Genomic DNA, 19968 nt, shown 5'->3' with positions numbered 1-19968 from the left:
TGTCAGCAGAACTTCCCTTTGAAAAAAATCTTGTAAGTGCTATTGAAATTTTTTGCTAGTACCTTTTGGGGATCTGCCTTGGTGGTATTAACATAAGTGCTACCAAATGGACTGGGAAATAATCTTTAAACATATCTTATAAAGAGAGACTTTATTGTAATCTATTATACTTTAAGCCTGGAATGGATAATAGTAGAAGGGGATGCTCTGGTTTTACAAGGCAATAATGTGGTACCTATACAGTCAAAACTTTATTGTGAGTCAGACTACAGAATAGTTTATCCCAAAGAAGCTCTCTGACAAGTACAGAAGTACCACTGCAGAGCTGGGATCAATTACAGGACAATTCTGCTTTGTTTGTTTTTTTTAAATTCTGCTTTCTAATTCCCTAATTGCATTTCTGACTTTGAATCCCGATATTGTGTTCAAAATACACACACACACACACACACACACACACCCTATCATTATATCTTCAATGAAAACCACTTTTTAAGACTGACCATTTAGATAAAAAACATTAATACATAAGGACTTATTTTCCCCAATGCACAGCAGATTCTCAACCTGCAGAGTCATCATTGGGAGTTCAGTGAATCTACTTTCATTCTTTGGACAAGTTGTCCCTCCTGAAGATAAGGAAAGGCTAGAGCAAGGTTTGCAAACTATGGCCCTTGGGCCAACCCAGGCTGCTACCTGTTTATGTGAGCTAAGAATAGTTAAAAATTTTTTAAAGGCTTTAAAAAAATCAAGAGTGATGTTGGACACATAAAAATTACGTGGAAATCAAATTTCAGCATCTCTAAATAAAGTTTTATTGCAACCTAGCCACACTCATTAGTTTACATCTGGTCTATGACAGCTTTCTTGTTACAGTGGCAGGGCTGAGTACTTTCAGCGGAGACCCAGTAGCCCCTAATATTTACATTCTGGCCTTTACCAAAACAGTGCACTAATCCTGAGAATGAAAATCTTGCTGGTGGGAGGAACCAAGAATCTCAACTTGAAGGGAAAAAGGGGAAAAAAAAATGTCTGAGTGATGTCCTAGGATGGAAGGACTTGACCAAAATTGAAAAATGTGGGCACTGTTTGTATGCTTTAACGGAAGTCCTGGATCAAAATGATCAGAAGCTTTTAAGATTCCTTAAAAGCTCATCCCAGATTTGAACAGCTCTATGAAAATTATGCCCCTGATAAGGGGGGAGGGAAAGTCTCGTTGTTTCTGCAGAATTGGCCCTAGGTCTACCACTTGGGAATGGGCAGAACTAGTGTGATCTGTCTTCCATATGACAGACTTTCAAATATTTGAAGACAATATCAAGTCCCCCTGAGTCTAATTATATTGAAAATGGGGGAAAACAGGAAAGAAAGAAAAAGAGGAGCATTGGTACATGTCAGTGATGGATGAAGCCTCATACATCAAAACTGACTCTTTTTACTCCCCCTCCTCCTCAACAGGCTCACCTCTTATATAGTAGCTCTGAACAACAGTCGTCGAACAAGTATAGGATTGGCAACTGCTTAGGTTTGGCTAAGGATGGAGATGATAGTAGGAGAGGCCATGTGACTTCTGTCTTCCCTGCGTGGCTTCAGATGTTGAGTTACTGATGTTGGTGGCAAAGAAGGGAAACAGACTTGCCAATTCTTGGAGTAACAGAAGGGAAAAAACCAGAAAACAAAGCACAGTAGTGAGTTGGAAAGTTGTTGAGAGATGCTGCACAAATAAAAGTCTCCCAGGAGATTTTCCAGACACACTGAGTATTGTCAAGAAAAACTTGTCAAAGACTTGAACATGGACAAAAAAAAGTACTGAGCGTCTTTTCAGGGAAGTGTTGGGTGTTGTTGAACTGGCCATCTGGGACTGTTTGATTCTGGAGGGATGTGCTCCTTTGACCTCTGCTAACTTGCTTACATTACAGGTCTGTAGCAGGAGAAGATAAACTATAGAAAACTGAGAGTAATGCAAATGAGTTTTGTCCAGATACAACTGAGTAGAAAATATAACCACAAATATTATATTTGTATTGTATTTTTATTATATTGTACTATTTACTGTGTGTTTATTATATTATTATATATTGATTGTATTAATATATAAGTTAATATAACAAAATTGGCCAATATCCTTTAGGGCATCTATTATTGCCCTATAAGATATCAATCAGTTTTTTCTCTATTAGCATTTCCATTTCAGAATTCCCATATGTATGCACATGTATGTCTCTGTGTGTGTACATATGTATGTTTTCTTCAAATTCTTCTTTGGGCTAACGTTAATCAATTTCTTCTTTAAATGGTTACATATATCTTTGACACATGTTCATTTTGTATTTACCTGTGAGATGTTTTTAACTCTCTGAGAAACAGCAAATTCTTATATTTAACAATATAAAGAATTACATATTCAATGTATTCACTATAAAAAAAAATCTTTCATATATGTGAATAGGTTCCCTTCCAAAGCACTCCATTTTTTGTTAATGCATTTATTTGTTCTGATTGTACCAGGAAAGAACCCTCTGGAAGGTTCTTACATGTCTCGACCAACTCTAGTGTCTTCTGATGGTTTCCAATGTGTCAGGGCTGCTGATCTCTCCTTAAAAACAGAAGCACTGGGCTTAATTTTGCAGATAGATGATGCTTCTACCTCCCTACTCTAATTCCTTGAGTTTTGATTCTCCAACGATTTTGTCTTTGATACTAGCTTAACTGCTTACTGTGACCTATCAACACATTATAGACCAGTGGTTTCAGCTGTGATTGCTCCCTAGAGGATCTTTGGGAATGTCTGGAGATGTTTTTAGTTGTCATAATTGGTAGGGACTATTGACATTTTGTGGGTACAGGCCAGAGATCCTGCAGAATATCCTGTAAAGTACAGTGCCGCCCTTCACAGCAGAGAATTATCCAGCCCCACATGTCAGTAGTGCCAGCCTCAGTAAGACTGTATCTGACAACCTGGATCACACCCCCCAGCAACCCCATTCTTCTTTCCTTTGTCTGATTCTATATTCTCCTTATTTAGTCTTTAGTCTCTGCCTCCCTTCAGAGTGAATGAAATCTCTGTGAGTAGGGTAGCTTTGGTTCATTGCTGTATTCACATGGCTCCCAAGTGTTTCCTCCAGTGAAGATAATAACTATTATTTTTTAAATCAACTCAACACCTGGGTAAAGTAGAGTCAATAGGAGGCACACTTAAAGGGTAAATTGTCCATTTTTCCTAAGAATATAAAGAGTGATACAAAGAAATGGTAGTTTGGGCCCATAAAAGGAAGAAGTATTAATTTTTAGGCTCCATGCCCAGGGCAGAGCCAGACACAGGGCTCAATCTCATGACCCTGAGATCATGATAGCTGATGCTTAGCCAACTGAGCCACTCAGGTGTCCCCTAGATGTGTTAACTTCTTAAGCTCTTTTGGTGATGATGAATCAGTAGTTAACCTAAGCATTTTACATAATTTTTCACTCAAGAGCATACTCCTTTTGATGATTTTTCTCAAAGTATGTGGATGTTTCAAGCTCATGTGCTGGGAGAAGAGATCATCCCTATTTCTCTGGGTACCCTAACCAAATTATTCAAGTTAGGGATCTGAGGAGATGAACAAATCTGGGTCATTTGAATTTTTTTTTTACCTGTATATCTAATAGTTTGCTCTCCTATATTGATCACATTGTTTTCTTTTGGCAACAGATAGATATGGAAAGGGGGACGGGATATGCATGATGCTGATTTAACAGATGAGGAAACTGGGACTCAGAAAGTAAACTGAATTGTCTGAGATTCCACTGGTAGGCATGACAGCTAAGATTAGAGTTCTCATTGTTTAATGCCTTCTTAACCTGCTCTGGGCTCTTTCTATTAATTGTACAGCATCTTCCTCCTGGCTGGACACCTAACATTCACCCCTTTGAGAGGAAGAATATGTTGAATTTTTCTCTGAGCTTAGAGAAAGCGAGGTTATTTGCTACAAGTCATTTCATTGGAAAGATGCTTCCAGCTTTTAAAGCAGTCTTTAGAAGGTGGAGCAAAATATTTACAACTGACTCTTATCAGTCTTATGTGTGCCTTTTTAATTATAGAGGAACATGGTAAAATTAAGCATTCGTAGCCAAAAATTAAAATGTTAAAAAGGTTGCCATGGGCTTAGCATATGCTTAGAGATGAAAAATTTTGCAAAATGCAAAGAAATTAGTTGGTAGATGAGAAAAAGTTGAAGAAAATCTAGACTGAATTAATTTAGGATGGAGGACCCAATTTATCTCTTCTACATCTTTGAAAAGTGGATCCCAGAATATTAATTGCAAGATGTTACTACATGCTCATTAAGTAGGAGTAAGTGATAAATATTTGGAAAATGTTGTAGACATTGTAGCCTTGGCTAAGTGATTAAAAATTCATATTAGCATAATTCTTTTTTCAGCTTTCCTATTTACAAAATGTGAGCAATAATAGTACTGACTTCATATGGTTGCTAGGGGATTAAATGAGTGAATCTGTGTAAAATGCCTAGCAGATTGAAAGTATTCAAAAACTATTGACTACCCGTTATTATGTAAATAAAACCTTTGAGAATTCTTACAATAAAGAAGCCCCTGTGGATGTGATTAACTCCGCTTTTCCCATGTTGCCCGTGTTTATGGCTAAACATAGGATCAGTACCTAATAACATAGCGTGAAAGTTTGGAAAGTGCAATTATGGAAGATCTAGTGGATTATAAGAACTAGAAGCATGAAAAGCTGTATGGTAGCCTCTCCTGAATAAAATACTTATGAATCTATTTATCAATGTTAATATGCCTGTTTGAATGCTCCCCCCCCCCCCCACTTATTTTTATCTGACAAATCCTTACCTCTCTCCGATGGAGAAATTGAAACCATGAGCAAAATTCTCCACCCTTCTTGCATCCACTCCCTTTAAAGCACTGTCATTTTTGCAACAGTTCCCATCATGAGTTGGATTCTATTTCCCTCTGTGTTGAATGCGCTAGTCTTATGAGTTATGTGGGCCAACAGAATATCACAGAAATGATGGTGTTCCAAGACTATTCTTCAAAAACCTCTCCATGCTTTTCTTCCTCTGCCTTTACCATGAGGACATCCCCAGCTGCACCTACTGTGTCATTAAGAACTGTGGGGCAGAGCTTAGTCCTATCATCCTAGCCAAGGCCTTGGACACGTCAAGATCCGGGTCTGGAAGAGCCAGCACAGTTAACCTCCAAGACAGATAGCAGCACATACAGGAACGAGTTCAGCTGAGACAGCCAAGCAAGGCTCAGATCAGGAGGACCTTTCTACTGGTCCATAACTCAGTAAGAAGAATAAATGGTTACTCCAAGCCACAGATTATGGGGCTTGTTGCAAAGTGTTATTATAGATAGCTATGTTAATACAGCATCTTTAAATCTTATCCCAGTGACCACATGTCCCTGTTACTTTCCCTCACAACATACAACCTGGTTTCACCTCCCCTCCTTTATTCTCCCTTAACAATCTGTGCTCATCTCTTTCACAGCACTTTTTTGATGGCATGATAACCTCTTGATACAGAGAGAGGAAGCTTCATGAAAGTTGAGTCCATGATGTTGTTTTGTTTTGCTTTGTTTTATGAATGCCTGCTTTGTTGTAGAAGGTCTGGCACATACAGAGTAATAATAAAGATAATAATAAAGAGTAGATAACTCTTTAATTTGTACATATACTCAAGATTTTAAGGTCTTTGTGTTGTCAGAAAATGGGTCCTCTCATTGATGGAGTATCTACTCTATGCAAGATTATTACTATTTCAAACAAAATGTTACTTGTCTTAGTGATAGACACATTTTAAATATGTATTTCCCCCATCATCTGACTCCAATTCCTTCTCTCCTAAAATCATTTTAGGTGGGTGGATATAATGGATCTCATTAAAGTATTTTCACAGCTTACTGTATTAAGCATTAACCTTTATATTTGAAAAACAAAATATTTTACTTATTTTTAAGGGCCATAAGACTTTTTTTACTTTATTTTTTTGCCTTAAATAACTTTCTGCCAGCTATCAGAAAGACTAAAATTGAGTACGTCTTTGGCCCTCTTGTTACTTTACTATGATCATATAGTGAACACTCTAGGACATCTCTGTTCAGAACCAGGATGAGCCAGAAATAGAGATGTGTTTAGTCATTATATTTATTATACTATTCTTGAACATTTACTTTGTACCTAGTGAGCTTGATGGATTATCTCCTTTTAAAGACAGTTTCTTGACCAAGGTCACATGCCCAGAGAATGGCAGACTCCAGGATTACTATGTAGCCTGTGTTGATCTCCAACACATTTTGTTAACTACCATGCCTATTTCCTTTCTAAAATAAGGTAAAAGTGAACGCTCAGTTGCTTATTAAGTACCACATTAAGGATTTTACATGTATCTTTTTTTTTCCACTTAATCTTTACACTTTGGAAAGAATCTAAAATTCTATTATCATCCCTGTATACTTAAGTAGAAACATAAGTATTTTGTCTGATATTAAATGCTAAATGACACAGGCAGGATTTGAATCCGGGCTTTGTTACCATGTGGCAGATCTAAATAAATATTTTTGAATGAATATATAACCCTATCAGAGTAAATTTGATCAAATTCTAATAAATATTGGCTACAGGGAACAAACATTAGCCCAAAGTAGCTTAATCCACTCAGAACCAGTTCCTAGGTAGATGAAACATTTTTCAGACAAAACTTAAAAAAAAATATTTTGAACAGTTTATTAGAGGCTCAAGCTGATATATTTTTATCCAAATGAGCTAGTTGTATCTGAATCTCTCTGCCAGCCGTAGCATTCTTTATAGTCGATCAACTCAGATTGGATTTATTTGCTCTATTAAAATAGTTCTGAAACTTTGGCTTGGTTCTTCCTAATCATACTGATTTACCTAGTTAATTAAAACCAATTCTCATTCTACCAGTAACTTAAATATATTCTAATTAGCTTTAAAGCATTGGAACCTCTCACAGCCACTTTGTGGATACTATCATCCCTGCTAGTCCTATAAGATGATTCATAAAAAGAATTACATGGTCCAAAATGTTTAGAAAATGTTATATACACTCCTCTTTTAGAGATCCACCATATACATTAGATCCATCATACGCTTAAAGGTTTTCAGAAATCTAGAGAATGCAGTTTCATTTTAGGGATGGTTTTCCAAATTTAATTTAATGAGCAGGGGTGGGGGTACAAAACCTGCTATCTTACTATGCTAATTGTATTTTGTTTAAAGACAAATTTTGGAAAACACTGATTTTAAACCAATTTGTGGCCTTCTTTTAATTTATGGCTAATTGAAATACGTCAGAAACCATCTTAAACTGGTTCTGACCGCTGTAAACAGTTATGATTACATTCTTTGGATCTTGGGAGCCTTCAGCATTTTTAAAACATTTTAAACAGATTCAGTCAGTGAAACTATCTGCAATGTGCAACATTGTACTTATTTTTGTAGCATTTTTCCCATGAAAAGGCAGAAAATTTCTATAGTGTCTGTAAAAAATAACCCAAGCATTTTGAGGTCTAAGGTGAATGATATCTCAATTACGTTAGGTTGGGATTCTCTCATGGTTTGTAAAACTACGCCCTAACTTGTGTGTATGCACGGTGGTGGTTGGGTTGAGAACCATAGGAGATAATCTCATTTTTGTTTCCAGTAGCTTCGTGGGGTCTAATTCTTGAGGCCACAAGGAGAAATTAGGTTCAATACGTTAATAGGTACTTGGAAACTGTCCTTGATGTAGAGGGAATTCCAGTTCCTGCTAGGATGTAGCAGAAAGTATATAGAGGGGGTACTCCTTAGGAAGATTTCAAATTTCCACTCATGGATATCCTAAAATGTCAATAAAAGACTCTTTATTCATAAATAACTGATATGCGGTAATTTACGTCTGTACATTTATCTTGAAAAGTCTGTAACCATCCAGTTGTTTGTTGTTGTTTTTTTTTTTTGTTTTTTTTTGTTTTTTTTTTTTTTGCAAACTCTACATAAAACATCCAAACGGTCCATTTTGTTCAGTACAATATAACACAGCTGTTTGGCATTACCAAATATATATGTATATATATTTATAGATATGTACATGTGCTGAAAAAGAAGCCAGTGCAGCCTTTTCTAAGAAGTCCATCCAAGTATTTACTGTACAACATTCAGAATTTACATTGATAATACAAGGCACAAAAAGTGTGGTATGAAGCCAAGGCCATGCTTTATTCAAACTCTCCTCTGGCTTGCTCACTCCTTCAGCTTCATGTCAATTTAAGTGTTCAGTTCTGCTTTTTTTTTTTTTTTTTTTCTTCTGGCTTTGAACACATCAAATAAAAGTTGAGAGTGGTATGGGTTGGAGATATGAATCACGAAAAAAACCACCCCTCCTCCTCCATGTACTTTCCCAAAATAAACAGAAGAAAACGAAATTTGTTTTAAAGTTCTTCATACAGAAATGGAGGTAAACAGTTACTCAGATTTGTTGAGTTTGGGTCAGGAGAATAAGCCAGTTTTCCTCTAATTGCTTCTATCTGCACTATTTCTGGGGGGGACACTGTCTTGTGTGTACCAATTAGAAACAACTGTGAAGAATGGGAAATTTAAAATCTGTCTTAATTCCAATTTAGAAAGGAGAGAATTGTTTTCCTGACCAGAAAATTCCCACAATGAGTTTCACCTTCTTATAGAAATGTGTTGAATGGGAAGGGCCTGCATGATTGAGACTGGTCCCTCTAGAGGGTTTCTGATTGAAATTTTTTAACTACACTCTGATGAAGCTTAGATCACAGCCTCCCTGTAAGAGGTGATCTTACTTTAGCATCATCAGAGTTCGCTAATGGAGGGATATTGGAATTATTAGATCTATTTGTGATTGTAATGTCTGTTTCAGTGATGCGGGTCATAAGGCAAGATATTCTGCTTACGATTCCCTTAAAATATCATCTTCCCATAATTCAATAGAACCATTGTTAAATCTCTACCTCCTGTATCTCTTTAATTTGAAGGTACTTGTACAATTTATGCCATTTTGGAATTTGTATGTAAATAATGCCTGCAATAAGGAAACACTCTTTGGGGTTAGCAAGATTTGAGGCAAAAGGACATTTCTGTCACAATCATGCCTTTTTTGTAAAAGTACTTAACACACATTTCCACTCATGCAAGAGTTACTTTACCCAATTTAGTGATCCATTTTATAATTCAAGGCGGTAACTTTTTGGAAAGGAGGATGTATCCTCTGCCCAACTCAATCATAGGGGTGGGGGAGGATATTTTTAAGCTTAGGCCTAAACATGAAGCTTACTGCCTTTTTAATCTTTGGGTTCAGATGGAGGGTGGACCCTAAGACATGAAGTTCACTGTCACCGTCTTAGGTCCACCTCATGAGGACATTCCAAATCCATGATCTTCACAGCAAAAGGAAAAAGCAAAGTAGCTGCTTCAAACACCACAATTATTCTATGTGAGTTAAATTTCCTACTTCAGATCACAGTACTACACACTAGTGACTAACAGCCAGGTCTAATTTCCATCCCCTTTTTATCTTTTGAAAAAAAACATAGCACACAGAATTGCCATTTTGCTCTTTTGCTGATGACCCTGGAATGGGGATGTGAGGAGTCCATGGTAGACGCTGGCTCTCCTAGAATTGCTTTTGCAAAGAACACCACATGCTGTCCATACAGCCAAACAGCTTTTAGAACTGCAGCTTTTGAAAGAGTATGGAAAGTAAAAACACAAAATATGTAACACGTCTAATATTAGCAACATTTTCACTTTGTGACATTCGACAAAATACATTTTGCTTGTAGTTCAGGAAAACTCTATGCAGACAAAACAGTGGAAGCTGCGGAAAAGGGTGGCCGTTCAGCTTTTGGCTACAGCATCGATTTTTCAAATACAGCGCTATGGCAACTAACACTGAAGGGCTAATAAAATTTTGTCACTATCTGTAGGACAACATTTTGCTCTCCCATTTGCTGCAGATGTGACCCCTAGTCCGGTCAATGGGAGATACCAGGATTCAGAACTTTGCAATGTTTCATGAGGAAAAGTAATGGAAATGGGCCCCATGAGGGGCCATAAGAAGCAAGTATTTCAGCCCCGTCAGGTTCCCATGACCTTCCCAGATCTGGGACAGAGACCTTGGAGGGAATTTCACCTTCACCACATCTGAGAGTGATTATTTCACACCTTTACAGAAGGACTAAGGGATTGTGGTGAAAATGGCAAAAGGAAAAGCAAGCACGTTCAATGATCTTCTCACAGTTTGAAATCCATGGGTAAATTTGCCAGAGGTTTGGCAAGTGGAGAATACTATCTAAAATCCATTACAGATGGTCCCCCAGTTATGACAGTTCAACTGACAATGTTCTGACTTTATACGATGGTCCAAAGGTGATAGGTATTCAGTAGAAACTGTCCTAGCAACTTTGAATCTGGATATTTTCCTGGGCTAGCGATATGAGGGATGACTCTCCCGTGATGCTGGCTGGGCCCCGGGCAGCCACCGCCCCCCACCTGGTCAGCCATGACATCTCAAGGGTAGACCAGCAGGATGCTGGCAACCATTCCGTTGTTTGTTTCAGTACAGTATTTGATCAATGACATGAGATTTTCGACACTTCCTTACAAAGCAGGCTTTGTGTTGGATGATTTTGCCCAACTTGAGGCTAATGCCCATGGTCTGAGTGTGCATCAGCTAGGCTATCGGCTGTGGTATTTTTGATTTAACTATATTTTTGACTTACGATGGGTTTGTGAGGACATGACCCCATCATAAGTCGAGGAAGATCTATATACCATTTTCATATTACACTTTGTGATGTTGAGAATTTTTCTCAAGGAAAATAGGGGCAACAAATCCAGAACTTTTAATCCAAAGAGAACCCTGGTTTAGTCATCTGACTTAATAACCCTTCTCAAAGTCAACTGAAAGAAAAACGTAGGGACCATGGCACAGGAGAACACCTGCAGCTGGAGATAAAAATAATAAGAGAGAGAAAATTTCCCCTCTTTAAAGAGAATTGTGTCAATTCCTATTCATCTCTTACAAAAAGGCCAATAAAATTTTTGTGGGAGTACATCTGAGTTTTACGAGACTTTCTGCACCAGTAAATGAAGTTTGCATTTAAATCCATAGAGTGAGCTTCCTTTTGGCTTAAAGGATTTTGATGTAAACTGGTAAGACTGCACAAGCAATGTTGTAAAAACTGTAAATTAACTTTATGATGCAGCGGCAGTCTGGTACAGCTGTGAAGTGTACCTTTTGGTGGCATAATTTGAAGTCCTGTTTAAAGCATGACCATTAGACTTAAATGCCTTTGAGGACTGAAAGATTTGGCACTAAATGGGATATTTTGTAAAAATTTTAAGCAACCTGCCAAGTATTCAAGCCCATTTTTCATGTGTGGGTTCCTTTTACACTAGGACAATAAGACTTCTAAGGTAAGCACATGTACTGACAAGTGAATCTCTTTCTAGAGGGGCATTGGTGTTGTGACGGGAAAATATTAAAATAGAAAAAGGGTTTAAGGTCACAGTGAGTAACCACAAGTTCAAGTGTCAGTGAAGTCCATCTGATCTGTGATTTCCGCTCTTTCCTGACACCCCGACTCCCCAACCATGTCGGTAAATCTCGCAAACATAGGTTCTCTTTGGAATTCTATTGTAAAATAGGATCCTGATGTGCAACGGCCACAGAATTTCACATATTCCTGTAGAAATCCTATGTAGGATGCTAGCAGAAATAAAAGAAATGAAAAGAAGGAGTAAAATAGGTTGAAAGATGGATTCGAACCTTAGGCTGAAGTCAGCAGCGAATTGTGTTAATTTGCTTCCTTTGTTGTTCAATATGGTATGATGATCTTGTGAATTTATAAAAATCAAGCCCCCCTCCCACCAGAAAAAAAAAAAAAAGCCCATGGTTGGAAATTCTAGACGTTGAGGGGTGGATGATAATCTCTTAGCTTAAAATGATCTAGATTCTAGGGAAGATATTAAATTTTTTAAGATATTAAAAACATATCAGATCTAAAAAGGATTTATGTGGATTCTCGGGTTATATGAAGCAATCATATAAGGCCAGTTAGAAAGGAAAAGGAAAAATGGGTAGGATGGTTTGTTTTAAAACAAAAGTCCTCCAAGGTGGAAACTTACAAAAGTTCTCTCTGATGTTTCCTGCAAATTATTATTAAAATCAACGCAGCTTCTTTCTGTATACTACCATGCCAATAAACTCTCTAGTTTACTTTGGGTGACTGACCATCAATTTCAACGTTGTTCTCTGGAAGAGCAACATTCTTGCTCTTCCAGAAATGCTAGCAAGGGTGTCAGATGATTTACCCTCTTCTGCTTTCTCTTTGCTCATCAGAAGGAATAAATAAGTAGAGCACGTTAGCAAAAGGGTCTTTGCTTGATCTAGAGAGGTATTTTGAAAATATGCTCAGCAGTTCTAAGAGGATTTGTTTGTTCTATATGATATGCCTTTGGCTCCTGAGAAAAGCAAGATGCTTTTGAATTTCATGTAGCAAAGCCTTTCATCCAATATAGGAGACCTATACCACACATTAGTTAGAGAAAATGGCTAATGCATTCAAGAGTTGCTAATGCCTTACTCATGGTTTTATAAATTACTCCTATCTCTAGGCCTTTTTTACTTCAGTGGAGATTTATGTTTTGTTTTGTTTTGTTTTGTTTTACATGAGACTTACAAAAACATTAAAAAAAAAAGATTGATCATAACCCCATTGCCAAGTACTCCCCAACACCCCCATTCCCTGACTAGATTTTATTTTAATGTAGCCAGCCTCTAAGTAGCTGATCAGTCTTGTAGATAATCTAGGTCCTTGACCTCGCCTGTTCTGATTGTGGGCAGCTGATTAAAACATCCACCAGAAGATGAGCAGGAACAGATCGGCACATCTTTAGTCTGCCAGGACATCTTTTCAAAAACTATTTTATAGGATAAAAGATGGAGTAAAATGTTAAGGTGAGTTTCATGAATTATTGGTGGACTTCAATTCTCCACAACATCATTGCCTATTTTTTTTTAAAGAACCATAAAGCAAGAGTCCCATATTAACAATCCTGTAGAGAAAGCATACCTAGTGAGGTTGAGTAATCAGAGCTTAAAAGCTTCCAGAACAATGCATGTGGTTTCTGGGACATTGTGGTAGACCTATTCCTCATGTCTATTTACTCCTATCATTTAGACCAAAGACTATCTGCTAATTTTTCAAGAAGCAGAAGCAGAAGGAGGATGCCCTATAGCCCTATGGAAAGATTTTGTGACAACATAGTATCAAGGTGGCTAGAAATTTTCAAGAACCTGGATTGAAAAGTAGAACAGGACCCCTCATCCCCTCATAAAAATGTTTAGAGAATGGGTCAACACCTCTATCCTAGAATTATAGCTTATCTGAGGCCTTTGGCATCTGCAGTCCCTGTCCTATTTTGGGCTCGATTTGATACTCCCTCCCCCCAAATCCAAGTAATAAGCTGTGTTCTAATAGCACTTTGCACCTTGAGTGGCTGGGCTGGGAATAGAGGGTTCTGCATTGTTGAGTTAGGAGAAGTAAATTTCCATATTGAGAAGTTTAATTAGCCTCCTTGAAACCACTCCTATGTTATAGGTAAGGAAGGGGAAGAAAGAATGTGGGTAGATTTGTCTCTGGGAGAGAATGAAGGTGGCATACACAGCAAGAACTAGTTTGTGGTCCATCTTACCTTCTGATCTTATTTCCATTAAGTGGTTAGGATAAATAGAGAATCGGTGCTGGTGTGATGTACTCAGAGTCTAAATTCTAAATGCCTTCCTTGACATTACCAAAGTCCTACGAATGGGTTGGCAACCCCATTTCACTTAGAAAAGCCAGTTTTACAATGATTGTTGACATCACTGGATGCCAGTTGGTAGACAAGCCTGACAATCTGGTACCAGAATCAGCTGGCCCTTTGGGGCACATCATTAAAAACCTGTTTTGAGACATGCACGATTCAATCTTTGCCTTCCTGGCTTTATTGTAGCTCATCTTTCCCCCACAATTGCTTTGATCTAACTATGCCCTCACTTTATCCTTACCACTCCAAAGCTCAGAAAGTTCATCAAGTGTGAACCCAAGTGTGGATTCAGATGAGACAGTAGAGCCCTCTTATATTTAAGAGAGCTTGTACTCTTCCCTATTAACATATTATACCTATATAAAATTCAGTTTCTTCAACCAGGGATTCTCACTGATTGTAAATGAAGGCCGAATTCTCCAAATGCCACTGGGCAGAAAGCTGTCTCTTTCCCATTTAAAGCAAATGTCCAGAAGCTGGCCATCACTGTCTCATGAGCGATCGTGGACTAGAGTCCATTTTGCCTGCTGTAGTTGAAGTCGGCTTCATCGAGCTGGGATTCTGCAATGTTGGAGAGTTTCGTGTGTGTCCTCCCAATTTCTTCAAGGGCACAGGCCAGGGAGTCAAGATCACCATCATGCTGATGACGAGCTTCCCACAGGTTCAAAATGACAGCAGATGGACTACTTTGTGTAGCAAAATAAGACAAATTCCTAGACAGAGAGATTTAAAGAAAGAAAGAACAACAAAAATGAAGACGGAATTAAAGAACAAATAAAAATCACTATAAGGAAATTAAGAATGACTTGCGGTGGATATTCTTACAATAGGAGTAGTATGTAAATGGGAGCCAGGGACAGGTCTCCAAATGACGTTGGGATTGCTCAGATTTGATCTCTCTCCACCTCCTCAAACTCAGTGCATCAGAAATGGTTACCACTCCTGTATTTCCAGATTGTCCCCCTTTGTAACTATAAAAAGTATCACTGGGATTACAAACGACCTTTTTAATCTCTCATACTGTGACATTTATTTTTGACTTTTCTCTTTATGTTGTTGCTTGCTTTTTGACATACTCAGTCTTCCTTTGCCCTTTGAGCCATTAATGCTGACTTAGGTAATACTTTGCTTTTTGCTTTCATTCAATCTATTCTCTCCATTGGGAAGACCCATTTCCTTCTTTACCCTCTGTTTATCAAGATCGTACTTTCCTGTTCATGCCTGGTTCAATTCTCCTCCACTCTTTGTTCAAAATGCTTTATTTTTTCTCTGAATTCTTTCTACTGTTGTGTTTAAATTTTCATATGAATAGGTTGGTTATATATTTCATGTGAGTTTTGCCCACCCAGCATGATGACAGACATCTGAAGGGAAAGGATCATAGCTAATAATCTTCTGATTCTGCAATAGTCCTTATCATAGTACTATGAGAGGTGTTTATTCAATATCCATTGTCTTGAGTAATTAATTGCTATGAGCTTTTTTTCAGGTGATACAGGATCTTCAGTGAAAACAAATGGTAACCTTTTGGACAATGACTCTGCTATGATGAAGATTAAGACAACACAAAAGATTAAAGGTCACACAATTTTTCATAGGCACTTTTACATCAGGGATAGAAATGTCACCTTTGGTAAAATTTTGATAAGCTGAAAAGATCTTTGAGAGTCAACCAAGAATTGCGTATTTTGAGGATGGCACTACTTTCCCTCACCACATTCGGCAGTCACAGAGTAGACTCATGTAACGAGCACTTGGAAGAGAAGACACGCTTTTAAGGGCACATTACCATTTACAAGCACCACACACACATATAGTAATTTTGAGTGAATAAAGTGCTGTTTTATTTAAAGGTCTCAAGGGACTCCTTAAAGCCAGTTTGGTTGCCAAATAGCATGAATATCAGGGTACTATATATACTTTCTGCTACATCTGAATCTGATTGAGAGAGGGAGAAGGCCAGCTTAAAAATGTTCTTTCTAGCTTCTTTTATCTTCTTTCCTTATTTCCCTTGCCCCTTCCACTCACTTGGAATCAAATATAGTTACTTCTACACTAATAGAAATGGCAAATCAAATGGCTTGGACAATTGAAGGGATTCTGGTTCCTTTTATTTAAGAACTTTGTTTTGAATATTGTCACTTCTTCCTGGTCAGGGCCAACGTTTGTAGAGCAATCTGCTATATCTCTAGGTCTGTTCAGTCAACTGACCCACCCCTCCCAACATCCAGGCAGAATGAGAACGGAGGGAATAGCTGAGAAAAAGGCAAACTGAGAAAGTAGGGGTGGGTTAACTCTGGGTAGGCTGTGTGACAATCTCTTCATTTCTCTTTTGAGAATAAAGACCATAAACACATGTTTGTTCCTGGAATGGATAAATATTTCTGTTCTCCATTGTTGTTTCAAAAAGAAGAACAAGAAAAAAGAGAAGCATAGATTTCTCATCATTCTATTGAAGGTTTATAGTTTGTATTTGCCCTTGAAAAACAATGGACTAGTGTTCCATTAGAATAACTAGAATCCTTGTGATCTTTTCAACCCCCAAATTAGGCTTTTTTCTATACCAGGGCTCGACAAATATTTCTATGAAGACCAAATTATAAATATTTTTGACTTTAGGGGTCATATGTGGTCTTTATGTGGACTTTAGAGGCCAACTTTGTTATGGTAGTGTGAAAGCAGCCATAGACAATACATGTGAATGAGCATGACCACGTTGTAATTAAACTTTATTGACAGATACTGAAATTGGAATGTCTTACAGTTGTCATGTCACACAATATTCTTCTTTTTTTTTTTTTTTTCCTGACCATTTAAAAATCCTAAAACCTTTCTAGCTTCTGGCCTATAGGAAAGCAGGTGGTGGGCCAGATCTGGCTTTTAGGCTGTAGGGCTGATCTCTCTCCTATGTTGTCTTACAACCAAGCTAGATTTCCAGAAGTGGTAACGATTTGAGAGAAGATTAGACTGAACTTTTCATTTTGTGCTGCATTTGAAAATGAGTACCCCGAGGGCTAAAGTGGTTGAATCCACAAGTTACACATCCTGCCTCAAGCACTTTGAAAGCTTCATCCTCAGTAAATGTTCAGGGATCTTTGACATTTCAAGACATGACAAGAAGACCTGGGCAGGAAAATGCAATAATAAAACTCTGGGAGAGGCGTACAGAATATGCTTCGGAGGTCGGGATGAATCTTTGTCCTAACATGATATTAAAAGTTCATGAATCTGTGGTGAGTATGGGAGTGGGCATGGGAAGGTGTTCTAAGTAAGTATACCTGCCCAGAGGAAGAGGAGCAGTGATGGTGAATGGCTCCTGTCAGCCATTAGGTTCTCAAAAATCCCGCAAATGTTCTGATTTGTGAATAGGCAGCCAGGGCTAAAGCAAACTAAGTGATCAAGAGAGGCAGAAATATAATTCTCACTTGGCACAGGTCTCTGAACATATTGTAACAAGTGAAATGTGCTCCCCAAAGCATGGCTCAGATTTATACTCTATACAAGCACATTCATCATAACATACACAAATCTCAAATTCCACTTAATTTTAGTAGATACATACAGGAACATAATCAGTCTTATTAAAAATGATTCAATTAGCTTTGTGATAAACAGACCTCCTATTAAATTACCTTTACTTGTCTACACCAGAATAATTAGTATATAAAAGATCCTAAAACCCTTTTTTTTAAATTTATTTATGATAGTCACACAGAGATAGAGAGAGAGAGAGAGAGAGGCAGAGACATAGGCAGAGGGAGAAGCAGACTCCCAAGATCCTAAAATCCTAATGCAAAAGGCTACTCCTCCAAGATAGTTGGATTATTTTAACTGGTTATATATGTGCAAATGCACTGATTTTTGTTTTGTTCTGAAAATTTGTATACCATGCATCTGTTTGGTTGTTTCCATACTGCCCTTTTGAAATTATTCTGATCCCAACCTATGTGACCCATTTCTCTTCATAATGGTGGTGCATTTGGACACTAGCACACACAATTCAGGGAATATTATTACTACTAGAGAATAGAATTCATAGCAATAGTTGGTATTAAGCAATTTTCTGATTGTCTTTGATTTTTTTTAATGAAACCAGAACATTTAGCAAAAGTAGTAGTCCTGAAATTTAAGTGGATGCCTCAAAATAAAACTTATTTTTTTCTTTCTCTTTGAAATATGTTTAAAGAACCGAATGTTTATTCTGGTCTTAGATGCTTCAAATTATTAATCTTTTTACATTCTGAACTCTGGGTGACCTTTTGTCATAGCCTTTTTGAATTCTGATAGACTGAAGTTATTTTTTAAAAAATGGGATTTTTATTTTTGTGGTGTCATAAAGATGCTGTATATTATGCAGATAAGATTACTCTTAAATTTTAGGAATTACTTTAGAATCCTTCTAGGTCTTCAGGTTTATTTGTCCTAAGCTTTGAAGATTGAATGGCTTTATCTTTTCATTTGGAACTCCCACTAAAATAGTAAACTATATAAAAAAAAAATACATGCTAAGACAGTTGGACAAATTTATCCGTCTTAAGTTTATTGAGTAATAATGGCTTGTGAAATTTAATTTTGTTTCATTAAGCCTACATGCCTTCTATTCACCTGAGTTCTGGGGGTGTGGGGATTGGTGTTGTTTTATTACATGATGACTTTCCTCTGAGACTTTCCTATCCCCATCCCTCATCCTCAATTAAAATCCCATGCTTTAGGTGGAAGCCAGGACAGAACTGGGAGCATGAATCTTTACCTTAGCAATTTCACTAGCTAGACACAGGCCAACCTATAATGGTGTATATGGTCAAAAACCAAATTTTTATGCAGAATCCCAGTTTTCAAAATACATCTTCAAGTTAATAACCATGTTAAACTAATCATGGAGATTAGGTTAAAATTTGAGTATTTCTGGAAATCATGACTGTGCCTTCTGTTTCCTTTTTTTGCATGCGAGGAGGAGGGGAGAATGAAGGGATCATGATCCAATATCTTTATATCCCATCATACGGAGGGCTAGTTTTCTGAAAAGGAAAAGTGGCTGGTTGTCCCTCTCCTGAAAATTCAGAGATAGTGCCTTTTCTTAAGTACTAGAAAGCAGCATTCAAATGTAAATATCTCCAGGATTTACAAATCTTCAATCAGTTAACACAGAGATAAGAGTCCTGGGGTGCAGAGTAGGAGATGGGAGGCAAGGAGGCACAGGTCTGAGGTCCAGGGAAAATATCCCAAGGGCACAGTGCGCTCACACTGGAGTTGGCCTGGCTCCGTGTTCTTCTGTCAGGTTGTGTGTGTTGCCTACAAGGAAGGGCCTCCCTTTCATGCTAAATTCATACTGAATTCCAGATAACAAACTCTGAATCCTGCTATGATGGGGGCTGATCGCAAGCTGTGAGCTCTTCTTTGTCATTAACTGGGAGAATGGATTTCCTACCGAAATATAGTTGGGGAACCACATTAGAACTGCAGCTGAATGTCGTGGTTAGCACAGAAGACACCCTCATGGCAGGGGAATGCTGCAAATTCATGCAGAATTTAGGATTTCACCCAACGCCTTCAAGTAGAAGGGGGAGGGGCATTTGTACCTGTGACATGAGAGGCACCGACCATGTTTATAGTTTACAAACTTTCTGTTTACATCTAAGTTACCTGAATTGTGTTAGCCTTTAAAAAGCCAATTTAAAAAATATCTTCTCAAGTAGGCTTGTCGTATAGAAAGTGAAAACGAAGTTTGGCTGTCTCTAACAAAGCGGGAGCCATCATTTATAGGAACTGTGCCTAATCCTGTCATTAGTGCCAAGTTGGGAAGTGAAACATAGCCCTCATGCAAAAATATTAATGTCCCGGCTATCATCCTAATTGTCTCATTTAAGGAAAGCCTCTGTGACCCAAACCAACCTTCCGTATGGTTCTTTCGAGGCCAAGAGAGGAGAAAAGCCATTCATATTGAACAGCAGTATTGGACACAACACCAGTGCTTGTTCCTTCCATCAGGCTTCCATCCCCAAATTTCAACCTCACTTGGGTACTCAACAAACCGCAAAGCTACCCTTGGGAGAGAGTCAAGTCGGTGTTTCATTTTCTAAAGGCTAAAAGATGCAGGCCATGATACC

At 37.9% G+C, this 19968-nt stretch overlaps 1 protein-coding gene and 1 long non-coding RNA gene across 10 annotated transcripts in view; one reads left to right on the top strand and one right to left on the bottom strand.

Annotated features, from left to right (window-relative positions):
• The window catches only part of LOC144284526 (uncharacterized), a 46623-nt gene extending 30910 nt beyond the window's left edge, over positions 1-15713 (top strand). Inside the window, exon 2 of the long non-coding RNA XR_013352960.1 lies at positions 15351-15713. This is a non-coding gene — a long non-coding RNA (uncharacterized LOC144284526). The remainder of the gene's footprint in view (positions 1-15350) is intronic.
• UNC5D (unc-5 netrin receptor D) overlaps positions 7861-19968 on the bottom strand; it is a 537391-nt gene continuing 525283 nt past the window's right edge. For all 9 annotated transcript variants that reach the window (XM_077849119.1, XM_077849121.1, XM_077849112.1 and 6 more), the window contains one exon: positions 7861-14574. In XM_077849119.1, coding sequence (XP_077705245.1) covers positions 14370-14574 — 205 coding nt within the window. In that variant the 3' untranslated portion in view covers positions 7861-14369. The remainder of the gene's footprint in view (positions 14575-19968) is intronic.

This window comes from Canis aureus, chromosome 15, assembly GCF_053574225.1.
Source record: "Canis aureus isolate CA01 chromosome 15, VMU_Caureus_v.1.0, whole genome shotgun sequence".
Taxonomy (NCBI): domain Eukaryota; kingdom Metazoa; phylum Chordata; class Mammalia; order Carnivora; family Canidae; genus Canis; species Canis aureus.
This window is presented reverse-complemented; position numbering and strand designations above follow the sequence as displayed.